Source organism: Pristiophorus japonicus, chromosome 7 (assembly GCF_044704955.1).
Source record: "Pristiophorus japonicus isolate sPriJap1 chromosome 7, sPriJap1.hap1, whole genome shotgun sequence".
Classification (NCBI taxonomy): Eukaryota; Metazoa; Chordata; class Chondrichthyes; family Pristiophoridae; genus Pristiophorus; species Pristiophorus japonicus.
In genome coordinates, this window is record NC_091983.1 from 11,562,108 (window position 1) to 11,587,850 (window position 25,743).

Here is a 25,743-nt window from a genome sequence, read left to right on the forward strand (position 1 = left end):
CCGGGTATGTGTACAGTGCTCCACGGGTATAAGGAGCAGCTGCATTAAACGGAGGGATGTCAAAGGGCCCGATGAATGTACTTTCAGCATAATTTGCGCGCCACCGGGACAGTCCCAGCAATCAGTCATCCGCAAAAAGGGAGTGGGGCTGTATGGGTACTACGAGGAGGTGGGGGCGGCTGCAATATCATTGTATGTATGCTTCTCACCCCCTCCGACACCGCGCCCCATAAGAACCACTACATTGTCCGAGGAACTGCCTTGTCCCATAACTACAAAGGGACCAGAAAATGGGATTGTAATGTACAACGAAGGGGAATTATTGTATGATAATGTTAAACATGAAATTGTGCCTGTCCTGATCAATATTTCAGGCATCCAGATGCCGGAATACTGTACAGAACAGTCAAGGAAAATGTACAATGTATTAAGTAAAGTTGTAATGCAGCAGGCTGCCGATGCAATGGGTGCCAGTAGATTCCGAGGACAGGGGTCAGCCCCCAGGATAAAGAGGGGAATAGTTAATGATGTTGCTACCGGTTTCAATACAGGGACCTCCGTAGTAAACTCGATAGATATACAAGGGTCAAATGAGAGGGTGGAGCAAAACCAGAAAGACCAAGCCAACCTAGGAAAGGAGGGTGCTGAAATCCAGTTGGATGGCATCTCAGTTCTGGAAACTCACGCCAAAACCATCAATCACCTCATTAATAGAGAAAAAGAAGATACAGGAAAGCAAAGACAGGGGCAACTCTGTCACGCTTATGGTCTGTGGATGGTGGGACAGATCCGCCACAATCTCGACCAGATCCCACGCAGGGAAGTACCCGATTGGATAGACAGTTCACATTTGGCTCAGTTAGCTAACCAGAGGGGGACACTGGATAATTGTACTCTGAAGGGACTGACCCAAGTATACCCAGCAATTCCAGACTGCAGATGGGAAGGAATACTGGGATAGGGATAGTCCCGATGATCCCTATAGCCACGTCGGACTCAGGACCGTTCCCCCTATACCAACTAGAGAATATCGGAGTAATACGGGAAAATGTCTCCATACGTTACTATCTGACCACCACCTCCGCCGTTCGTCGAAACAACATACTTACCGGGATTTCCCTAACAGATTGCAAGCAAAGGGGGGAGATCACAGTATGCCCTCACCCGGTAGGCCGAGGTGAGCTAGACGAGTGCAGGTTTAACCGAACCGACGGGTGTGTACTAGAAATAGTGCCCGCACACAGGCACTTCGCGAGGGCAGGCTACGGAGGGAAGGGAAGATATTCCGTCTCTACCACAGAGCGTTCATACCAGTATAATGACCTGCAGTGCCCTATACCACAGCCAAACTTTTGCTTTACGCCACTACGACCTGTCACGATCGGGCAAGCGCATATCACCCAGGTTAGGCGCCGTAAGTCCGAAGTTATTGAGGTAACCGATCAGCTCCATGATCATTTGCAGGATTATGACGAGCCAGATCAGGTCCCTATCCCACATCTAACCGAAGTATTACGAGAGTTGAGGCTCAGGGTGGGTCAATCCGTAAAGCTCTACCACCAACTGCAAACTAAAATCAAAGTACTGGAAGAAAATATCGATATAGACTTACAAAGTCAGAGTTGGTGGAGAAAGTCTGGGACTGGGGAATAAATGTGAACATCCATCCTTGGATTCGAATAATTTCACACATACTGGTCGGGATACAATTGATCTTAGCAATAACATGGGGCATAATGGCCTGCCAGGGATGCAGGCACCATGCACAACGAAGAGGGACCCATGACCAGTCCCCAAATACTAAACAAGCCTATCTAATAAAGGGGAAGGAGGATTTGACCTTTGTCAATTTGATCTAAGCAACCGGGACTCCTGAAACCGCATGACTGGCCAGCATGTTGAGGCAGGGAGTACCGGGCCGTGCACAAAATCTAACAAAAGTAGGGCGGTCGGTTAAAGGGGGACTAGGACTAGTCCCTTTACCGAAAGGAGGGAATTGTTGTAGGCATTAGGCACCTGCTGAATATATCAAAACCTAGGGCAGCGGCACCTGTAGCATAAGGTTAGAACTACACTTGTAGTATAAGGTTAGAACTAAATATGTAACTCTAATACCATAAAATGGCTACCCGTGAAGCCTCAAGGGATTTCTGTTAGCTGAAATAGACCGCATTCCTGGAAACTGATAATTGTTGTTTCCCACACAGGACTAACAAGCAAACTCTGCAGATGTCTCTAATCAGCCAGGCCTCAGACAAAATGTTCTGGTGAATGTAAGGACAATACGACTCTGTAACAGGATTAAAATAAGGAGGCTACCCAACGACAGCACCCAAGGACAGTAAGATAAGGAGGTCCTGGACCATGTTACAAGATACATGAGTCATTCCTAGCAACACACCCCTTAGCAACACATCTCTTAGCAACACACCCCTTAGCAACACACCCCTTAGCAACACATCTCTTAGCAACACATGAGCCCTTTATGTTTAGAAACTAACTCTATCTATTGGTCTAATTGAATTTATAATCTATATGATTGGATAGTATCCAGCCGAAAAGGGCTGATATAACTGTAGTAAACTGTTGTAAAACATATAAAGATCCATGAAACCCTTTGTTCGGCGGAGAGAATTGCCTGGATCCAGTCCTGAGGCTTCCTCCCCGCTAGCGTAAATAAAGGCCGCATTGGCGTTGGAACTGACTGAGTGTTGAGTGATTCTTCCAAGAAAATATTCACGCTAACATGCAGCACTTTGCAATTTTGCTCCATTTAAATTATAATTTGCTTTTTTATTTTTTCTGGCAAAGTGGATAACCTCACATTTTCCCACGTTATACTCCATCTGTCAAATTTTTGCCCACTCACTTAGCCTGTCTATATCCCTTTGCAGATTTTTTGTGTCCTTCTCACAATTTGCTTTCCCACCCATTTTTGTATCATCAGCAAACTTGGCAACATTACACTTGGTCCCTTCATCTAAGTCATTAATATAAGATTATAAATAGGCTCCAGCACCGATACCTGCGGCACCCCACTAGTACTGTTTGCCAACCGGAAAATGACCCATTCATCCCAACTCTCTGTTTTCTGTTAGTTAGCCAATCTTTTATCTATGCTAATATACTATCCCCAACCCCGTGAACTTTTATCTTGTGCAATAACCTTTTATGTGGCACCTTATCAAATGCCTTCTGGAAATCCAAAGACACCACATCCACTGGTTCCCCCTTATCCACCCTGCTCATTACATCCTCAAAGAACTCTAGCAAATTTGTCAACCATGATTTCCCTTTCATAAAACCATACTGACTGCTTAATTAAATTATGCTTTTCCAAATATCCCGCTACTGCTCCTTAACAATGGACTCCAGCATTTTCCCAACAACAGATGTTAGGCTAACTGATTTATAGTTTACTGTTTTTTGTCTGCCTCCTTTTTTAAATAGGGGTGTTACATTTGCGGTTTTCCAATCCGCTGAGACCGCCCCAGAATCCAGGGAATTTGGTAGATCACAACCAATGCATCCACTATTTCTGCAGCCACTTCTTTTAAGACCCTCGGATGTAAGCCATCAGGTCCAGGGAATTTGTCCGCCTTTAGTCCCATTATTTTACTGCTTTGTCCTGGATGGTTTCAAGCTTCTTGAGTGTTGTTGGAGCTGCACTCATCCAGGCAAGTGGAGAGTATTCCATCACACTCCTGACTTGTGCCTTGTGGAAAGGCTTTGGAGAGTCGGGAGGTGAGACTCTCACCGCAGACTACTCGGCCTCTGACCTGCTCTTGTTGCCACAGTATTTATGTACCTGATCCAGTTAAGTTTCTGGTCAATGGTGACCATCAGGATATTGATGGTGGGGGATTTGGCAATAATAATGCTGTTGAATGTCAAGGGGAGGTGATTAGACTCTCGCTTGTGCAGATAGTCATTGCCTGCCACTTGTGTGGCACGAATGTTACTTGCCACCTATCAGCCCAGGCCAGGATGTCATCCAAGTCTTGATGCATGTGGGCACGGAGGGCTTCCTTATCTGAGGAGTTATAAATGGAACTGAACACTGTGCTATCATCAGCAAGCATCCCCACTTCTGACCTTATGATTAATAAAGCAGCTGAAGATAGTTGGGCCTAGGTCACTGCCCTGAGGAACTCCTGCAGTGATTTCCTCGGGCTGAGATGATTGACCTCCGGCAACCACAACCATCTTCCTTTGTGCTAGGTATGACTCCAGCCAGTGGAGAGTTTCTCCCCGCCCCCGTCCCCGCCCCCCCCCGATTCCCATTTACTTTAATTTTACTAGGGCTCCTTCACAGTGACAGAAAACAACACACACAGATTTCACAGGGATCCAGTGCACTCAATGCAAATTTTTTAAAACAAGGAGGTAACATCGCCAATGGTTGAGTTGGAGGTGATCGGAGTTGAACCAATCAGAATAGGTTTTAGCAGACCACATCTAAAGAAGGCATTGATTAAATAACAAATTGAGCATCAGCTCTACTCTATGATTAACTAGTCAGGCAGAAGTGTAAATTTGGGATGGGACCAGTTAAGTTGGGTTTCCACCTCTTTTCTTGTAGGTGTCCAAATTCTACCTGCAGTGGGATAGACACTTCAGCTCATTTTTCTGTCACCAGCTCAGAAGCCAGTTGTACTGCCTCAACTACCACAGTGGCTGAATTAGAAACTTAACACAGACTGAGAAATGAAACTGGGACCTTCAACTGGATAGCTCAGTTAACAACTGCATCCTCAGTTCAGCATTCTGGCTTTAGCTTTTATCATTATTGTATATCCCTCAATCACCTTCAAGTTCTCTACTTTTTGAAAATTCCATGTATTTGGTTAAAGAAAGATTATTCATAAAGTAATAGTTTTATAATCTACTGAGATAATACTGAATCATTCTTCATGTGAAAATGAACTACTGCATCTAAATTTCTATGATTTTTGAAACTCTTACCTAGTAAAGGCTTTAGTCAGCATAGCAATAAGTAAATTGTTACAGATAATACTTCCAAATATCAACAGGAAAACAAGGATATAGGTCATAATGGGATCAATGTCATGCAATTCTCGATATCCATATTGATGAACAATAGTAATTTGAAAAATGGTGAAGATTAATGAGTCAAAGGTCTTTGTATGTTGTGAATTTCCTGCAAAAGAAATACCAATATTTTAAATCCTTTCCTTAATAAAGTAAAATTACCATCCCTGAGGCCTCGATTAATTCACTTGGAATTTACAATCCCTATGCATTTTTCCCAGAATATTTTACTGCTAAATGTCTCCACTTGACTAACTGCTTTACTCTCTTCGACCCATAAACTTTCATTTTTGGAGCAAGACAGTTTACACTTCTTTCACTTCTCCCATTGTTTCTATCCTTTCCTTCCCTGTGGGTCACAAGCCAGCTTATGCAGCACACAATAAAATGTTTCCTCAAATTATTTCTGCTCCCTATTTATGCTTCACATGCCACAAAAAGCACGTTTCCCTTTGACATTTTCTGCCATTCTGGAATTTTGTCTGTTGCTGCCAGATTCAAATTGGATGCTGCAAAAACCTCAAACGAGTATTAAGTTTGGTACGAGGCCCTATTAAAACAGAAATTCTTGTAGATTTAGAAGTACTGAAAAATAGTGAGACCATGCACACCATTTTAATAAATCAGTTCAAATTCCTATACAGGTTGAACCTCCCTTATCCAGAACCCTGTTCCAAATGAGGGATATTTCCAGATAAGTGCTGGCAGCTCGGCGGACCTCGAGATGTCGGTGAGCCGACGGGCCCCGAGGTGTTAGTGAGCCGACGGGCGAGGTGTCGGCGAGCCGTCGTGCCCCGAGGTGTCGGTGGCCTGTCGAGCCCTGAGGTATTGGCAGCTCGTCAGGCCCCGAGGTGTCGGCGAGCCGTCGTGGCCCGTCGGTATCAGCGAGCCATCGGGCCCCGAGGTGTCGGCAGCCCGTTGAGCCCCGGGGTGTCGGCGGCCCGTTGAGCCCCGGGGTGTTGTGGAGCCGTCGGGCCCCGAGGTGTTGTAGAGCCGTCGGGCCCCGAGGTGTTGTGGAGCTGTCGGGCCCCGGGGTGTCGGCGAGCCGTCGGGCCCCGAGGTGTCGGCGAGCCGTCGGGCCCCGGGGTGTCGTGGAGCCGTCGGGCCCCAGGGTGTCGTGGAGCCGTCGGGCCCCGAGGTGTCGGCGAGCCGTCGGGCCCTGAGGTGTCGGCGAGCCGTCGGGCCCCGGGGTGTCGTGGAGCCGTCGGGCCCCGGGGTTTTGTGGAGCCGTCGGGCCCCAGGGTGTCGGCGAGCCGTCGGGCCCCGGGGTTTTGTGGAGCCGTCGGGTCCCGGGGTGTCGGTAAGCCGTCGGGCCCCGGGGTGTTGTGGAGCCGTCGGGCCCCGAGGTGTAGGCGAGCCATCGGGCCCAGGGGTGTCGGCGAGCCGTCGGGCCCCAGGGTGTCGGCGAGCCGTCGGGCCCGGAGGTATTGGCGGCCCATCGGGCCCCGAGGTGTAGGCGAGCCGTCGTGCCCTGAGGTATTGGCGGCTCCGAAGTTGGGTAAATTCGGTAAATTTGTTTTTCATTGATATGGAAATTTGTTTTCTATTGTTATTTTTCACCGGCCGCGTTGTGCGCATGTGCCACCCGGCGACTGGGAATGGTTCCGAAAGTGGGATGGTTCCAGATAAGGAAGTTACGGATAAGGAAGGTTCAACCTGTACTGTATTTGACTTTGATTTTCACCATACTGCATATTGTAGGACAAGGAACCAAGCTGACATAACAGATTCGGCATAATCATTGTGTTAATTAAAGCATTTAGCATATTGGACCCAAAATCCCAGGACCCATCTATCGCAGTATGGTGGAAGGGCTAGGACTTTGATAATCCAGGTCCTGACCTTCCCTGGCAGTTTCCTGGGCCCTTGTTTAATGATGGAGCCTTTTTGTATCCTCCCCTTCCCCTCCCCCCCCCCAACCATTGACACAGACGGGGTGGAGGGCCAGATCTGGGAGCAGCAACGCCCAAGCAGGGAGATCCCACATCCTTAGTCTGGGAAAGGTGATTGAGGAATTGTCAACCAGAAGGGAGAGATGTACTGGCCTCTGAAGTGGTGTGAGTGGGGCCCACATTGGGCATCCAGGCATAGGTCATGGCCTGGTGTTCTGAAGAGAAGGTCAGAGAATCATTTCTTAATCTTTAAAGCAGCCCTCTTGGGGGTTGGGGACGTTGACTCAGAGTCTTAGTGCCTCAATTTTCAACCTCCTGGGCAGGACAGGCAGATGCCCAAGTTGTATCCCTTGCGATGTGGTTGCCCACCAGTGATTTCCTAATGATCCCACACACTCTGGTAGGGCAGTGAGTGACCTGCAGCACGATCCCAGCGTAACTTCAAGGAATGTAACCTTCCCGCCACTGTGGAACTTTGTACAAATTATTTCTTAGCACATTTTTTTCATTCGGCAAGTTTCTTTGTGACAATTGTAAATTTTGTAGACCTGCTGTAATGCATTATTCTCATAGGAATTAAGCCTAATCTGTTGGGGAAAGACTACCACTGTGTAATGAAACTGTAAACCCATTTATTAAAAAAAGCTTAATGAGTTTCTTAAACATAAAATGCATAAAGCAATCTTTCCTCCAGGAGGTTGGATATGATTAATTCCCATCCAAACTTTTGCTTTTAAATTTATGAAACAAGAAGGTAAAAAGAGAAAACGCTAAACTACTAATGAACTATTATTAGCATATATATATTTACATGTATATGATAATGATCATTATCGACCTGAAATTATAACTATTTCTCTCCACAGATGCTGCCTGACCTGCTGAGTATTTCCAACATTTTCTGTTTTTATTTCAGATTTCTGTATCTGCAGTATTTTGCTTTTGTATTGATACTAATTGTATTGATGAAATACAACCTTGTTATGAGGAAGGCATAAGTTGCTAATGTAGACAACAAAGTTAATGCAAAGCAGTGACAAGGTCATCACAATCTGATTCTCTTGCTAACAGCCACATTATGACCGAGTCTTTAACTCAACCTGCACGCTCACCCCATTTCCTGCTTTTGAACAGGTTCATAATAAACTGACTAATCCTATTACTTTAACTACTTACCTATGAAAATAACCCAGAAGGCAAAGGTAAACCCGATAACCATTTCAATAAATATAAATATGTATTTCCACACAAGGATCATGATTTTGTGAAGCATGAAAATAAATGGTCCAATAAAACTGTAACAAGAAAAATAGATTTTATATCTGTAGATCTAAATTATCACCAAATCACATCATAGCAAGCAGAAACTTGTGATGTTTAGTTCATTTCTCTGTTCCCACTCTCTATTCAGCTATGTTCAGTAACTAACTCTATAGGAAATCTGTTCTGGTAGCTCCAGTTTAGAGCCAGGAACTGAATGCTGAAATGTGGCCTGGATTTCCCTCTAATTTAATTTTTCCTAACAAGTCTATTATGTGGGTCTTTATCAAACACCCTTGCTCATATGCCATCTCCAGTGAGGAAAGTTATGTGCTCTATGTTATTCGGGGATTGACAATATTTGGCCAGAGTGACTACCTGGAAAATGTGTGCTCCTTATATCATAACTTTGAGAAAAAAGGTTTCTTCTAATCTCAACACTTATTTGAGGCGTGTTAATTTTAAACCTGCATCCTCTAGTTATTTGATAACTCTAAGTTAATTTGCCTCTTTATATCCACATCACGCACGTCTCAGTATTTTAAAGACACGATGAAAAATTTAATATGAAATAGCAAATGCTGCCTCAAAATCCTGGAACTCCCTACTTAACAGCACTGTGGGAGTACCTTCACCACAAGGACTGCAGCGGTTCAAGAAGGTGGCTCACCTTCTCAAGGGCAATTAGGGATGAGCAATAAATGCTGGCCTTGCCAACGACAACCACATCCAATATTGCCTTTAAGCTGTGCATTGTGCAGCGCTCTGCAACTCCCATGCAGTCGGCTCACCGGCTTTTAAATGGGGAAAACCGTGCATGTACGTTATTTTGAATGTGCCATGCACCTAAAAAAATTAAAGGGAACACTGCCCCCCACATCCTGTGAATGACTTAAAAAAATCTATGCAAGGTTACAAATATGTTTTTGCTTTACAGGTAAATGGCCTGGTGGTGTATGACCCTGGCTCATAATAGCCACATAAACTGGAAACTTTCACTGAGTGATCAACACTCACAACACAAATCTATGGTCTTCTCCACCTTTGTCGAGGTATTTTTGAATGCAGTTTATGATAACCTACTATCATTAGCATATTTTGCATTATTTCTAGAGGGATTGAATTGAAAAGCAGAGAAGTTATGCTAAAATTGTATCGAACCTTGGTTAGACAACATTTGGGAGTACTGTGTACAATTCTGGTCGCCATATTATAAAAAGAATAGAGAGGCACTGGAGAGGGTGCAATAGGATATACCCATCAGGAAAGGATGAACAGGCTGGGTCTCTTTTCTCTTGAAAAGAAAGGCTGAGGGATGACCCAATAGAGGTCTTTAAAATTATGAAAGGTTTTGATAGAGTAGATACAGAGAAAGTGTTTCCACTTGTGAGGAAGAGCAAAAATAGAGGCCATCAGAGAGTGGTAAGAATGTGAAACTCGCTACCACAGGGAGTGGTTGAAGCGAATATGCATTTAAAGGGAGGCTAGACAAGCATATGAGGGAAAAGTGAATAGAGGGTTATGCTGATAGGGTTAGATAAGGAAAGTTGGGAGGCTCAAGTGGAGCATAAAGACCAGCATGTACTGGTTGAGCCAAATGGCCCGTTTCTGTGCTGCATATCCTATGTAATCCTATGTAATTATTCTCTTCCAAGTCTTTTATGAACAGTAGAACCAATAGAGAACCGAAAAGGCCACCTGCAGAACTTACTTTCATTTATCATCACCTTTTGCTTCTGATTGTCAAGGAGATTTCAATTCAGCTTGCTAATTAACCAATTAATTCTACACCCTTAACTTTCTTTAAAAATGCGACACGTGGAAATTTATGAAATGCCTTCTGAAAATCTAAGCAATTACAGCTACTGAATAGCCTTCATCCAGTTAGTTCCTCAAAGAATTTCAACTGATTACCTATTAGGATAAATTCACCGATCTCCTGTTCCTTGCTGTGAACAAATTGACTGCCGCGTTTCCACTATTACAATAGTGACTACCATTCAAATGTACTTCATTTACTGTAAAGCTGCTTTGGGAAGTACTGAGGTCGTGAATAGGCACTATATACATGCAAGTCCTTCTTTCCTTTCAGGAAGCCATGTTCAAAGACAGTTTGGGTTGGAGATGTGGCTAAAAAACTGCCAATTCTCCAATCCACACTCCCTTCCAGTGTGGCTCCACCACTGAAAGCCCAGGATCGGTGAATCTGCCTCACTGTTCCTAAATCCATAATGACTATTTCTGATGGCCTCCATTCTCTCATGCATTTTTACCACTTGGGATGCTAAACTAAATGTCCATTTGTGTATCATTCCTTTCTTGAATGGCAGGATAGTACTGTAGTTCGGCCCTCTGGCACATGTCTAATATTTATGGTGTTCCTAAAAATATTTATCAGAGTTTCTCCTTTTCTCTCCTTCGCCTTTTTGGAGTTTCTTGGTTGTGGGAATACCATTGATTTAAAGAAAAAAAGATAATGACCCTGAAGTGATCTTCCAATCGCCCACTGTAACTTTGGCAGGAACTCTTGGACAAATGACATGGTTGGCCATTTATTAACCGTTTCTCTGGGGGTTCCATCGATACCCAGAGAGCCCCCGCAGAAATTCCAGTTATATGTATAAACAAATACCTAAATGTTTGGAGATACTTCAAGTTACGTAGCCAGAGGGGAATTATGATTATCGCAGTAATTCTGTTGAGGTGATGTTTGAGTATCTTCTTTTTAAATATGACATTGATAGCTAGGATGCAGATAACAAACAGCAGGAGAAAATGCACTATCCCATTGTGTATTGTCCTGAAAAACACATGCAAGACATGAATGACAACATTTCATAGCAAGGCATTAATAAAACAAACTGCAATGTAAAACTGATCACTATTACTGTTGCCAATATTAGTGGTTGAACACTTAATATTTCTGTATGCCATGTTAATGCATTTGTTCAGCCATTTATTTTGTGGATAATGCCTCCCTAAAATATTAACAAAGGAATGTCATATTGTGTGTTCGTCCGCTAATATCGCCAGCAGTAATTTGTGGACAATAAGGGACAAGTTGTATAAACCAAAGCAGAGCCTCACTTGTGAGTGTGAATGGAGAACTGGGCCAGGAGGCTAGTGTGCCTGATTCACAGCGCTCCCCATTTTTCAATCACTAAAACATAACTGAAAAATCAGAAGGGTGCTAATAGTACAAAATTTTCCACACACAATTAACTAACCTGTATTTATCCCTGAGGTTCATTTTGGGAATCTAGCTTTGTAAATCCTTTCTTTTAAAAAGCATCAGAGCAGCAGTGTCACACTGATGCCATCTGATGCTTTGAAGCAGAACTACACCACCAGAAAACACAAACAAAAAGCATCTTTAACACAGAAAACTTCCCAAGGCTCTTCACAGAGGCATAATCCGACAAACATTGGCACCGAGCCAACGAAGAAGATATTAAGAGCTTGGTCAAAGAACTGGGTTTTAAGGAGGGTCTTAAAAAAGGAGCGGAGCTGGAGAGGTTTAGGGAGGAAATTTCGGAGTGTGGAGCCCAGGTAGCTGAAGGCACGGCCGCCAATGGTGGAGCAATAAAAGTGGTAGATGCACTCAGAGTTGGAGGAACCCAGAGCTCTCAGAGGGTTGTAGGGCTGAAGCACATAAGAACATAAGAAATAGGAGCAGGAGTAGGTCATACGGCCCCTCGAGCCTGCTCCACCATTTAATACGATTATGGCTGATGCGATCATAGACTCAGGTCCACTTCCCTGCCTGCTCTCCATAACCCCTTATTCCCTTATTGTTTAAGAAACTGTCTATTTCTGTCTTAAATTTATTCAATGTCTCAGCTTCCACAGCTCTCTGAGGCAATGAATTCCACAGATCCATAACCATCTGAGAGAAGAAATTTCTCCTCATCTCAGTTTTAATTGGGTGGCCCCTTATTCTAAGATAATGCCCTCTAGTTCTAGTCTCCCCTATCAATGGAAACATCCTCTCTGCATCCATCCTGTCAAGCCCCCTCAATCTTATTCATTTCGATAAGATCACCTCTTATTCTTATGAATTGCAATGAGTAGAGGCCCAACTTACTCAACCTTTCCTCATCAGTTAACCCCCTCATCTCTGGAATCAACCTTGTGAACCTTCTCTGAACTGCCTTCAAAGCAAGTATATCCTTTCGTAAATATGGAAACCAAAACTGCACGCAGTATTCCTGGTGTGGCCTCACCAATACCCTGTACAACTGTAGCAAGACTTCCCTGCCTTTATACTCCATCCCCTTTGCAATAAAGGCCAAGATTCCATTGGCCTTCCTGATCACTTGCTGTACCTGCATATTAACCTTTTGTGTTTTATGCATAAGTACCCCCAGGTCCCACTGTACTGCAGCACTTTGCAATTTTTCTCCATTTAAAAAATAGCTTGCTCTTTGATTTTTTTTTTGCCAACATTATACTCCATCTGCCAAATTTTTGTCCACTCACTCAGCCTATGTCCTTTGGCAGATTTTTTGTGTTCTCCTCACACATTGCTCTTCCTCCATCTTTATATCGTCAGCAAACTTGGCTACGTTACACTCGGTCCCTTCCTCCAAGTCGTTAATATAGATTGTAAATAGTTGAGATCCCAGCACTGATCCCTGCGGCGCCCCACTGGTTACTGATTGCCAACCCGTTACAAAGAACGTTACAGAGATATGGAGGGATGATGTGGGAGCCCATGGAGGAGGAATGGGAGCCCATGGCGGGGGAGGGGGTCTGATGGGGGAAGAGAGCCCATGGAGGGATTTGAACTTTGAGGATGAGAATTTTTCATTTGAGGTGTTACTGGGAGCCAATGTAGGTCAGCCAAACCAAGGGTGATGGGTGAACAGTTCTTGGTGTGGTATATGATACGGGCAGCAGAGTTTTGGATAAGCTCAAGTTTATGGAGAGTGGGGGAAGGAGAGCATTGGAATAGTCGAGACCAGAGGTATCAAAGGCATGGATGAGGCTTTCAGCAGCAAATGTGTTGAGGCAGGGTAGGAGAAGGGTGATGTTATGAGGATGGAAGTAGCCGGTCTTGGTGATTAAAAGGATATGGGGTCAGAAGTTGAACTTGGGGTCAAATTTATCACCGAGATTACGAAAAGTCTGATTGAGCTTGAGACAGTGACCAGGGAGTGGGGTGGAATTAGTGGTGAGGGAACGGAGTTTGTGGTGAGGACCGAAGACAATGGATTCTGTCCTTTTAATGTTTTTTGGAGGAAATTGTTGCTCATCCAGGTCTGGATATCAGACAAGCAGTCTGACAAAACAAGAGTGAAGGGGTTGATATAGGTGGTGGACAGGAGAGATGGGTGTTGTCAGTGTACGTGTGTATCTAACGCATGTCTTCGGATATGATGTCGCCAATGGGCAGCATGTAGATGAGGAACAGGAAGTTGTGAAAGACAGACCTTCGGGAGACTCTAAATTTAACGGTGCAGGGGGCAGAAAGAGAAGCCATTGTTGGAAATGCTCTGGCTACGATTTGATCTGCAAGAGTGGTACCAAGTTATGGAGTTCTCTCTAAGCTGGACAGTGGAGGAGAGGTATTGGAGGAGGATAGTTTGGTCGACCGTGCATATGCTGTAAAGAGGTCGAGATGGATTTGTTTTTTCTGACAATTAATTTTGACTCATTCAGTTCTTACTATCAGGCAGGATAGTTGGAGAGAGCGGCAACAATCCTGGGGTCAATGGAGATGGCAGAGAGGTACAGCTGCTTGTCGTTGGTTGACCCCATATTTATAGGAAAATCTTAAGGAAAATAGTGTGATAGGGAAATCGTGTTTGACAAATTTATTAGAGTTCTTTGAGGATATAACGAGAAGGGTGGATAAAACGGAACCAGTAGAATGTAGTGTATTTGGATTTCCAAAAGGCATTCGATAAGGTGCCACATAAAAGGTTACGGCACAAGATAAGAGCTCATGGTGTTGGGGGTAAAATATTAGCATGGATAGAGGATTGGCTAACTAACATAAAACAGAGTCTGGATAAATGGGTAATTTTCAGGTTGGCAAAATGAAACTAGTGGGGTGCCACAGGGATCAGTGATGGGGCTGCAACTATTTACAATCTGTATTAATGTCTTGGATGAAGGGACCAAGTGTATTGTAGCCAAATTTGATGACGATACAAACATAGGTGGAAAAGCAAGTTGTGAGGAGGACACAAAGAATCTGCAAAGGGATATAGATAAGTTAAGTAAGTGGGCAAAAATTTGGTGCATGGAGTATAATATGGGAAGATGTAAGGTTATCCACTTTGGTACGAAGAATAAAAAAGCAATATATTATTTAAATGGAGAGAGACTACAAAATGCTGCGGTACAGAGGTGTTCTCATATATGAAACACAAAAAGGTTAGCATGCAGGTACAGCAAGTAATTAGGAAGGCAAATGGAATGTTGGCTTTTATTGCAAGGGAATGAGTATAAAAGTAGGGAAGTCTTGCTACAACTATACAGGGCGTTGGTGAGACCACACCTAGAGTACTGCGTACAGTTTTGGTCTCCTTATTTAAGGAGGGATATACAGCTTAAACCCCTCCTATCTGGCACCCTCGGGACCTGGCCTGTGCCAGATAAGGGATTTTGCTGGACGAGAGGCGGTCACGTTAAATTGGATGCTACAGCTACTGAGCAAGGGGATATTGGGGCTGACTAGCTTGGGGCTGGGAGTGTGACAGAGAGATCGTTTGGGGGTGGGGCGGTGGATTGCAGGATCAGGCCGGCGATTGCGAGAGTCGGCAGCGAGGAACATCTTCAATTTGATCATGTCGGAGCGGCCGGAAATGGTGCCCGATAAGGGAGTCCCGGATAAGGGAGGTTCAACCTGTACTTGCATTGGTGGCAATTCAGAGAATTACCAGGCTGATTCCTGGAATGAAGGGGTTGTCTTATGAGGAAAGGTTGAGCAGGTTGGGCCTGTACTCATTGGAATTTAGAAGAATGAAAGGTGTTCTTATTGAAACATATAAGATTCTGAGGGGGCTTGACAGGGTAGATGCTGAGAGGATGGTTCCCCTCGTGGGGGAATCTCGAACTAGGGGCATAGTTTCAGAATAAGGGGGTGTCGCCCATTTAAGATGGAGATGAGGAGGAATTTCTTCTGAGGGTCGTGAATCTTTGGAATTCTCTACTCCAGAAGCTGAGTTATTGAATATATTCAAGGCTGAGATAGACGGATTCTTGAACTATGGGGGAGTCAAGGGCTATGGGGAACAGGCAGGAGAGTAAAGTTGAAGCCAAGATCACATCAGCCATGGGGCTAGACTTTCCACTTTTTTTACATCGATACCGCCCACTTAATGTCCATTTCAACGCTGAGATGAGCTATAATGCCCAGATATCGCCCATTTAGCAACAAAATGGAAACTAACGCCCATATTTCGCTCAATTATTGCCCAGCGTTACTTTCGGCATGTAGTTAACACCGAGAAATAATAATACCGCCCGCCCACTTTTTTATGCAGTAAAGATCAGCATGGGCAAAACTAACGCCCATAATATCATCCAGCGTTACTTTCGGCACCTCGCCCACATATCGCCGAAAATATCGCTCGCCGAAAAAACGCTGAGAAAAAGTTGCTCTCACCTGAACTAAACCCAGTGGTGTGGGCACCATTTTGTAAATCGGAGGTCGGTTCATATAAAAGGCTGCTTCAACTTCGGGGAATGTTGATGTAATCTGAAGGTCTTTTAAGGTGATTTAAACATCTGAACAAACATCTTATCATACTATGGACAATTTTAATTTATTTTAGGTGTTTTAGTAGGTACATTTATTGTTTGTGAACAATAGGTGTAATACTGTTTGTGATTGTAATGGGGCCTGTAATTTCTCAGCCTGTCTTGATGACTACGCACATGCTGCAGACTAGAGATGGCAGAAGGTATATTCAAGAGCATTATATGCCCAATCAAAGAGGTGGCAGACTGCTGAGGAGGATGAGAACTTACATCCCACGCACTTACAGGGAGAAGCGGTCTTACCTCAACTTGTTCGATAACACGTGCCTGAGGAGACTGCACTTCTGGAAAGAGGTTATCAGTGAGATATGCCAGCTCATCAGGGGAGATGTGCAGCCTGCCAGCACCATCAGAACCACACTGTCCGTTGTGGTCAAGGTCACTGCAGCACTTGCCTTCTACGCATCAGGTTCCTTTCAGGCCTCAGCTGGCGACATTTGCGCTATATCACAGCATGCCACACATTGCTGCATTCGACAGGTCATTCAAACCCTTTACGCATGCAGGATGGACTTTATCAGCTTCCCTATAACCAGGGAGGCATGGATTGAGAGGGCTCTAGGATTCTCCAGAATTACAAACATCCCCAAGGTGCAGGGAGCAATAGACTGTACGCACATCTGCATGCGGGCATCTTTTCAGGATGCCGAGGTTTTTCGGAACCGAAAGGGATTCCACTCCCTGAATGTGTAACTCGTTGTCGACCACCAGCAAATTATAATGGCAGTAAATGCAAAATTTCTGGGCAGCATCCATGATGCTCACATCCTGCGTGAGAGCGTTGTATCTGACATGTTTACCAGTCAGCCACAAGGTTAATGCTGGATGCTTGGTGACAAAGGATATGGCCTTGTCACCTGGCTGATGAGTCCGCTGTGTAACACCTAGGCAGAAGCCGAGAAGCGATATGAGAGCCACAGAGCCATACGCAATAGCGTCGAGAATACCATTGGAGTGCTTAAGCAGCGCTTTAGATGCCTGGACCACTTAGGAGGCGAGTTACAATACCACCTTGAGCAGGTAGCTCAATTCGTGGTGGTGTGCTGCATGCTGCACAACTTCGTTATCAGGAAGGGACAAGAATTGCCAGAAGGGACTGGTGGTCCAGATCAGGAGAGGAAGAGGAGGACGAGGAGGTGGACGCTGACCTCGGGCCAGACAATCAGTCTGATGATGAAACCATGCTCTTGCCCCCTTCTAGACCGCAAGAACGGGCCCGTGGTAGCTATATAGCTGCAAAACTCTTACGTCAGCAGCTCATAAATGAACGCTTTGCTTGAAATAACGTTGGTGGTATTTACAAAGCTGCAAGACTGCTATGTCTGCAGCTCATACATGAATGGTGTGCATTACCTTGGTGACAGTTAAAGTTTAAGTTGATTCAAGTGACGCTGAATTATCCCCTTTCATGTTAAGGAATCACCGGTGTGTAACAGTACAGGATCTGAGACAATGCGCAAAAAGGTTATGTGAAATAAAAGCATTTAATGAGAATATTTGTATAAAATCATAATTATAACTAAAAAACACCCCACCCCACCCCCACCCCAGAACAAATTTATAACATTTATATCATTCATTAAATGGTTAACAATTCCAACAACACTTCATAAACATAGAACACAAATGCAAAAATAAAGGTACCCCTCCCTCCTTCCCCTAAATCTCCCAACAAAATAGCAACAACATAAAAATACTGTGACCAAGACAACACCTGCGGCCATGCACCTCACCTTACTTTCCCCCAGCCCACCCGCCCCCCCCCCCCCCGCTTCTCCTCCCCACCTCAACCCCTTCCCCTCCTGACTCCAAGCCGCCTGGCCGAGGAGCTCCTCAGGTGCTGCTTCATTGGGGGGATGACGGCAGAACCGCTCGTTGGACGGAAATGGGAGAGGATGGTCCCGAGGTGGGAATGTGCTCCGAGCCAGAACAAGATATTCCTCCTGGCTCTCATGTGTCGTTGGCAATGGGAGTGCGGCACCTTGGGGTGCAGTTCTGCACTCCAGGAACAGTGCGTGCCCTCTGCCACCAGTGTTCCTGGCTATCACCTCCAGGGCTTCTGCCATCCGCAGCACGTACTCGCTCATGGTGGTGGACACGCTGTCGAGCTGGTGGGATATGTCCCCCATTGTCTGTAGGATCTACTGACCTATGTCAACACTCCTCCTGGACAAGTGTACCATGTCCCTGCTCAGATTTGTTGCTCGTGGAGCAGACTTGCTACATCGAACCAACCTCCGCGTGGTCGACGCCGTCCTGGAGACATCTCGGGTGCCCTGCGGCAAGGTACTTGGGCCCGGTCCCTCCTCGGTGGAAGAGGGAATGGCCACAGGAGCACTAGATGTCATGGGTGTTGATTGCATTATGGAGCTTGACGATGCAGGACTCCTCGAAGTCTGTGGAGAAGGCACTCTGCAGCTCCAAGGGCGAGAATCGAGGCTCCTCAGCACCAGATGCACAATAGTCCGGCGACTCCGGCCCCGGACCCCCAGCTTCTGGACTCGGTGGTGTTGCATGGGGCCGCGCTGCTGGCTGAGCTACAAAACATAAATTAGGTTATTAGAGGAGAAGGGGGTGCTCGGGTCACAAGGTGATTCCAACGCTATACACAGCATATGCATGACAAAAGTACCATCGCTATCAAAGTCATCACAGACATCACATTTCATGACCATCACCAAATTCTGCATTGCAATGATTCTCATCAGGCCATCATTATTTATATAACACTTTTATCAATCATCTATCATATATTATTGGTCGGATATGAGTGGGTGTGGCATCTATTGACTTTACATTAGGCAATGGTATATACTTTACTCACGAGGCATCACATCAGATTCTGCTGCTGCTTGCGCGGCCAATCGAGGGTGGCTCCCCACTAGTGCCAGCACTCGCTCCTCAATGTCAGTGAACTTGATGATGACTGATGGCCCGGCACCTGTTCACCTTTGCTCGGTCCTATTCTTCGAAAGCTTCTTCTGTAAAAGGTAACACCAGCACAACATGGCACTGCGTGAGATCATTGCTTGGTTCTGTCACAGAAACTGATACAACACATAACCGCCAGATGTAATCATGATTATTATGATAATTATCATTCTTTACCTAAAGACGTACACTGTATACGCATGCTTTGAGTAAAACATTCCTGGTATAAGCGCAAGACATCACATCTGATTCTAATCAAATCATTCCACTTACAATTCAAATTATATAAATATATAAGTACATGTAAATAAATGTAATACTTACTCTGGCGGATCCGACAAGGTCGTTGCAGCACTTGTGGCACTGGTTGCCCTCACGCACCTCGTTCATCGCCGACGAGACCATCTCGGCTATGTCGGCCCATATCTTCTGGTAGACCTTTGGGTTGCGCTTCCCACGCACACCCCGGGTCAATTGACCCCAGCATGACTCCAACTCCTGCAGGAGGGAGGCATTTGCCTCGGAGGAGAATCTCCGAGCTCGTTTGCGTCCTCCCAATTGTTCCTCTCCCACCTCACTGCTTTCACCAGCGTTCTCAAGTCTCCACAGTGTGCTGTGTCGCCTCCTCCATCCCTTCCATTTAACATTTTTTTTCCACCAAAAACTCCGTGGGAACAACGTTCTTTGTGCTCACAAGTCTTTTTGCTGCTGGTAAATCTCCCTCCTAGCTCCCAAATAAGCACACAAATACACCCACACACACTTTCCTCTCTGCTCCCCCCCCTCTCTCTCCTCTTCTGCGCATATATTGATGACCCCTGACCTCCTGAAATGTGGGAAACAGCCGTTGCCATGGCATTGCTATAGACGCCGACAGTTTACGGCAGAAAGTCAAAAATTTAATGTTACCGCGAGCGATCTGAAATGGGCGTTAACGTCCATTTTATAAAATGGAAAGTTAGGGTTTTGAAAATAGGTGATAATCTGGCGATCTCAAAACCCATATTTACCACCAATGCTGGAAATAACACCCATTTTTGGGCATTCTACACAAAAGTGGAATGTCTAGCCCATGATCTTATTGAATGGCGGCACAGGCTCAAAGGGCCATAAGGCCAACTCCTGCTCCTATTTCTTCTGTTCTTATGTAGTGTCACGGTAACATTCAGCAAACATACTACAAAACTGTTGAAAATTACATAAAATAGGTTTTAATATCCAAAGAGTAGCCAACTTTTAAAGAACACCAATCTCTATAGGAATTTTCAGCTATACAGCAAAATAACTACTAGAATTTTTATGACTATTCTTTTTGCCTCCCTTCCACCCCACTTAGCTATTCTGAAAACAAAATGACAGGCAAGCAACCATGCTTCTGGCATTCCCACTCTAAACAACTGAGCGGAGATGTGCAAGAGCTACATAAGTTGACATCCTGTTTGTGAAAAATGCCTCACATCTGCTATCTCCCTTTGACAATTCCATTGAGACAAATCTCATTGTGTTGAGGGTGCATTTGCAAAACATTCCCAAACACACCACACCACCAAATAGGGGGGAGTGTTTGCTAGTGCTGTTGGGGAGGGGTTAAACTAATATGGCAGGGGGATGGGAACCTACTCAGGGAGACAGAGGGCAGTAGAATGGGGGCAGAAGCAAAAGATAGAAGAAAAGTAAAAGTGGAGGGCAGAGAAACCCAAGGCAAAAATCACAAAGGGCCACAGTACAGCAAAATTCTAAAGGGACAAAGTGTGTTAAAAAGACAAGCCTGAAGGCTCTGTGCCTCAATGCGGGGAGTATTCGTAATAAGGTGGAAGAATTAACTGCACAAGCAGCAGTTAATGAATATGATATAATTGGCATCACGGAGACATGGCTCCAGGGTGACCAAGGCTGAGAACTCAACATCCAGGGGTATTCAACATTCAGGAAGGTTAAAGAGGAAATCAACACAATAGTAAGGAAGGACATTAGCTTGGATGATGTGGAATCTGTATGGGTGGAGCTGCGGAATACCAAAGGGCAGAAATCGCTAGTGAGAGTTGTGTACAGACCACCAAATAGTAGCAGTGAGGTTGGGGACAGAAATTAGGGATGCGTGCAATAAAGGTATAGTAGTTATCATGGGTGATTTTAATCTACATATTGATTGGGCTAACGAAACTGATAGCAATACGGTGGAGGAGGATTTCCTGGAGTGTATTAAGGATGGTTTTCTAGACCAATATGTCGAGGAACCAACTAGAGGGCTGGCCATCCTAAACTGGGTGATGTGTAATGAGAAAGGACTAATTCGCAATCTTGTTGTGTGAGGCCCCTTGGGAAGAGTGACCATAATATGGTAGAATTCTTTACTAAGATGGAGAATAGGGTCCTGAACTTAAGGAAAGGTAACTTCGATGGTATGAGACGTGAATTGGTTAGTAGAGACTGGCGAATGATACTAAAGGGTTGACGGCAGATAGGCAATGGCAAACATTTAAAGACCACATGGATGAACTTCAACAATTGTACATCCCTGTCTGGAGTAAAAATAAAACGGGGAAGGTGGCTCAACCGTGGCTTATAAGGGAAATTAAGGATAGTGTTAAATCCAAGGAAGAGGCATATAAATTGGCCAGAAAAAGCAGCAAACCTGAGGACTGGGAGAAATTTAGAATTCAGCAGAGGAGGACAAAGGGTTTAATTAGGAGGGGGAAAATAGAGTATGAGAGGAAGCTTGCTGGGAATATAAAAACTGACTGCAAAAGCTTCTATAGATAAGTGAAGAGAAAAAGATTAGTGAAGACAAATGTAGGTCCCTTGCAGTCAGATGCAGATGAGTTTATAATGGGGAACAAAGAAATGGCAGACCAGTTGAACAAGTACTTTGGTTCTGTCTTCACGAAGGAAGACACAAATAACCTTCCAGAAATACTAGGGGACCGAGGGTCTAATGAGGAGGAACTGAAGGAAATCCTTATTAGGCGGGAAGTTGTGTTAGAGAAATTGATGGGATTGAAGGCTGATAAATCCCCAGGGCCTGATAGTCTGCATCCCAGAGTACTTAAGAAAGTGGCCCTAGAAATAGTGGATGCATTGGTGATCATTTTCCAACAGTCTATCAACTTTGGATCAGTTCCTATGGACTGGAGGGTAGCTAATGTAACACCACTTTTTTAAAAAGGAGGGAGAGAGAAAACGGGTAATTATAGACCGGTTAGCCTGATATCAGTCTTGGGGAAAATGTTGGAATCAATTATTAAAGATGAAATGCCACATTTGGAAAGCAGTGTCAGGATTGGTCCAAGTCAGCATGGATTTATGAAAGGGAAATCATGCTTGACAAATCTTCTAGAATTTTTTGAGGATATAACTAGAAGACAAGGAAGAACCAGTGGATGTGGTGAATTTCAAAAGGCTTTTGACAAGGCCCCACACAAGAGATTGGTGTAGAACATTAAAGCACATGGTATTGGGGTAATGTACTGACGTGGATAGAGAACTGGTTGGCAGACACAGGAAGCAGAGAGTCGGGATAAACGGGTCCTTTTCAGAATGACAGGCAGTGACTAGTGGAGTGCCGCAGGGCTCAGTGCTGGGACCTCAGCTATTTTCAATATACATTAATGATTTAGATGAAGGAATTGAGTGTAATATCTCTAAGTTTGCATATGACACTAAGCTGGGTGGTGGTGTGAGCTGTGAGGAGGACGCTAAGAGGCTGCTGGGTGACTTGGACAGGTTAGGTGAGTGGGCAAATGCATGGCAGATGCAGTATAATGTGAATAAATGTGAGGTTATCCACTTTGGGGGCAAAAACACAAAGGCAGAATATTATCTGAATGATGGCAGATTAGGAAAAGGGGAGGTGCAACGAGACCTGGGTGTCATGGTACATCAGTCATTGAAAGTTGACATGCAGGTACAGCTGGCGGTGAAGAAGGCAAATGATACTTTGGCCTTCGTAGCTAGGGGATTTTGAGTATAAGAGCAGGGAGGTCTTACTACAGTTGTACAGGGCCATGGTGAGGCCTTACCTGGAATATTGTTTTGGTCCCCTAATCTGAGGAAGGACATTCTTGCTATTGAAGGAGTGCAGCGAAGGTTCACCAGACTGATTCTCGGGATGGCAGGACTGACATATGAGGAGAGACTGGATCGACTGGGCCTGTATTCACTGGAGTTTAGAAGGATGAGAGGGGATCTTATAGAAACATATAAAATTCTGACGTAACTGGACAGGTTAGATGCAGGAAGAATGTACCCGATGTTGGGGAAGTCCAGAACCAGAGGACAGAGTCTAAATATAAGGGGTAAGCCATTTAGGACTGAGATGAGCAGAAGCTTCTTCACTCAGAGTTGTTAACCTGTGGGATTCCCTACCGCAGAGAGTTGATGATGCCAGTTTGTTGGATATATTCAAGAGGGGGTTAGATATGGCCCTTACGGCTAAAGGGATCAAGGGGTATGGAGAGAAAGCAGGAAAGGGGTACTGAGGTGAATGATCAGCCATGATCTTATTGAATGGTGGTGCAGGCTCGAAGGGCCGAATGGCCTACTCCTGCACCTATTTTCTATGTTTCTACGTTTCTATCCCATCACCTTCCTAATGCAATCTGATTTACAGCATTCATAATAAATTAGCTATTAATTCCTACAACTGACCAGTAAGATAGATGGTAAAGGGGTATCTTTTTAGTCAGTCCTTTCAGCTTGTTCTTCAGAAAAGCTTCCTCCTAAGGGGAAACATGATATCTATAGATAAAGACTAACATCATGAAACCTTTTTAGAATTAGTTAACAAAATTCTTTGAACTCTGATAGGGCACAAACTTATGTTAAGTCTTCTGACAAGTCTTCTGATTTAGTCATTTAAAGCTAAGAAAATGACTGCAATTGGGTATGTGTAGGGAGGGATCCTCTCTATTGTTGGAGGTAATCAGTCCAAGATTTACTAGTTGCACACTTCTACCATGTTTTCTAGACAAGAAAGATTTGGATTTATATAGCGCCTTTCATGACCACCGGATGTCTCAAAGCACTTTACAGCCAATGAAATACTTTTGAAATGTAGTCACTGTTGTAATGTAGGAACAGGCAGCCAATTTGCGCACAGCATGCTCCCACAAACAACAATGTGATAATGACCAGATAATCTGTTTTTTTGTAATGTTGATTTAGGGATAAATAAGGCCAAGACATCGGGAATAATTCCCCTGCTCTTCTTCAAAATAGTGCCATGGGATCTTTTACGCCTATTTGAGAGCAGACGGGGTCTCGGTTTAACGTCTCATCCGAAAGACAGCACCTCTGACAGTGCAGTGCTCCCTCAGCACTGCACTGGAGTGTTAGCCTAGATTTTTTTATGCTCAAGTCCCTGGAGTGGGACTTGAACTTTCTGACTCAGAGGTGAGAGTTCTATCCACTGAGCCACAGCTAACACATGAACCAGGATAAAAGACATCTTCAAGATTTTATTAGTGGTCTTTAATGCATGTGAATACTTGAAGCATTCACAAGTGTTAAAATGATCTGGTAAAAAGATGTGACTGTCCATGAAGAGATGGAGTCACACCAATCCAATTCAAAACTCCTCAATCAACTATGTAGAGTCTGTTATGAATATATGTGACAGGTCTCTTAAATAAAATTAAGCATGCACATGCTAGGGCATTGCCGCAACTTTAAGTTATAGCCCCCAGAGCTTATTTTTTGGGGAGTCTCTCGACAACAACAACATACATTTATTTAGCACCTTGGACAGGTTAAGTGAGTGGGCAAATGCATGGCTGATGCAGTATAATGTAGATAAATGTGAGGTTATTTACTTTGGTGGCAAAAACAGGAAGGCAGAATATTATCTGAATGGTGACAGATTAGGAAAAGGGGAGGTGCAACGAGACCTTGGTGTCATGGTACATTGAAAGTGGGCATGCAGGTACAGCAGGCGGTGAAGAAGGCAAATGGCATGTTGGCCTTCATAGCGAGAGGATTTGAGTATAGGAGCAGGGAGGTCTTACTGCAGTTGTACAGGGCCTTGGTGAGGCCACACCTTGAATATTGTGTACAGTTTTGGTCTCCTAATCTGAGGAAGGACATTGAGGGGGTGCAGCGAAGATTCACCAGACTGATTCCCGGGATGGCAGGACTGACATATGAAGAAAGACTGGATCGACTAGGCTTATATTCACTGGAATTTAGAAGAATGGGAGGGGATCTCATAGAAACATATAAAATTCTGATGGGATTGGACAGATTAGATGCAGGAAGAATGTTCTCGATGTTGGGGAAGTCCAGAATCAGGGGTCACAGTCTAAGGATAAGGGGTAAGCCATTTAGGACCGAGATGAGGAGAAACTTCTTCACCCAGAGAGTGGTGAACCTGTGAAATTCTCTACCACAGAAAGTTGTTGAGGCCAGTTTGTTAGATATATTCAAAAGGGAGTTAGATGTGGCCCTAATGGCTAAAGGGATCAGCGGGTATGGAATGGGGTACTGAATTTGCATGATCAGCCATGATCATATTGAATGATGGTGAAGGCTTGAAGGGCTGAATGGCATCCTCCTGCATCTATTTTCTATGATTCTATGTTTAACGTAGTAAACATCCCAAGACGCTTCATAGGAGCATTATCAAACAAAGTCATACACAAATCATTCCTAGGTTCTTTGAGCTCGCCAGCCAGCAGTTCCCAAGGAATGTTTTCCTTGTCATTGCATAATTTTTTTGTGTCCCTGGTGAACTGCACTGGGGAGGGGCAAAACAGGGCACCAAGTGCTAGCAGCTGTGGAAGGAGCTCACAGATGCTCCCCGCCATTCCCCATTCCTTAACTACACAATGTTCTCCGAGCCCTT

General features: G+C 44.6%; 1 protein-coding gene across 8 annotated transcripts in view; it reads right to left on the reverse strand.

Moving 5' to 3' along the window:
* Positions 1-25,743, reverse strand: part of LOC139267053 (serine/threonine-protein phosphatase 6 regulatory ankyrin repeat subunit C-like) — a 166,087-nt gene that overhangs the window by 13,273 nt on the left and 127,071 nt on the right. For 2 of the 8 annotated variants that reach the window (XM_070884801.1, XM_070884794.1), the window contains one exon: positions 23,485-23,623. The exons of 2 other annotated variants lie outside the window; for them this stretch is intronic. In XM_070884801.1, coding sequence (XP_070740902.1) covers positions 23,528-23,623 — 96 coding nt within the window. In that variant the 3' untranslated portion in view covers positions 23,485-23,527. Of the gene's footprint in view, positions 1-10,836; positions 11,005-18,316; positions 18,512-18,794; positions 18,956-23,484; positions 23,624-25,743 lie in introns of those variants that run through there. 4 more of the 8 variants (XM_070884797.1, XM_070884795.1, XM_070884796.1 and 1 more) reach the window with 4 other exon arrangements.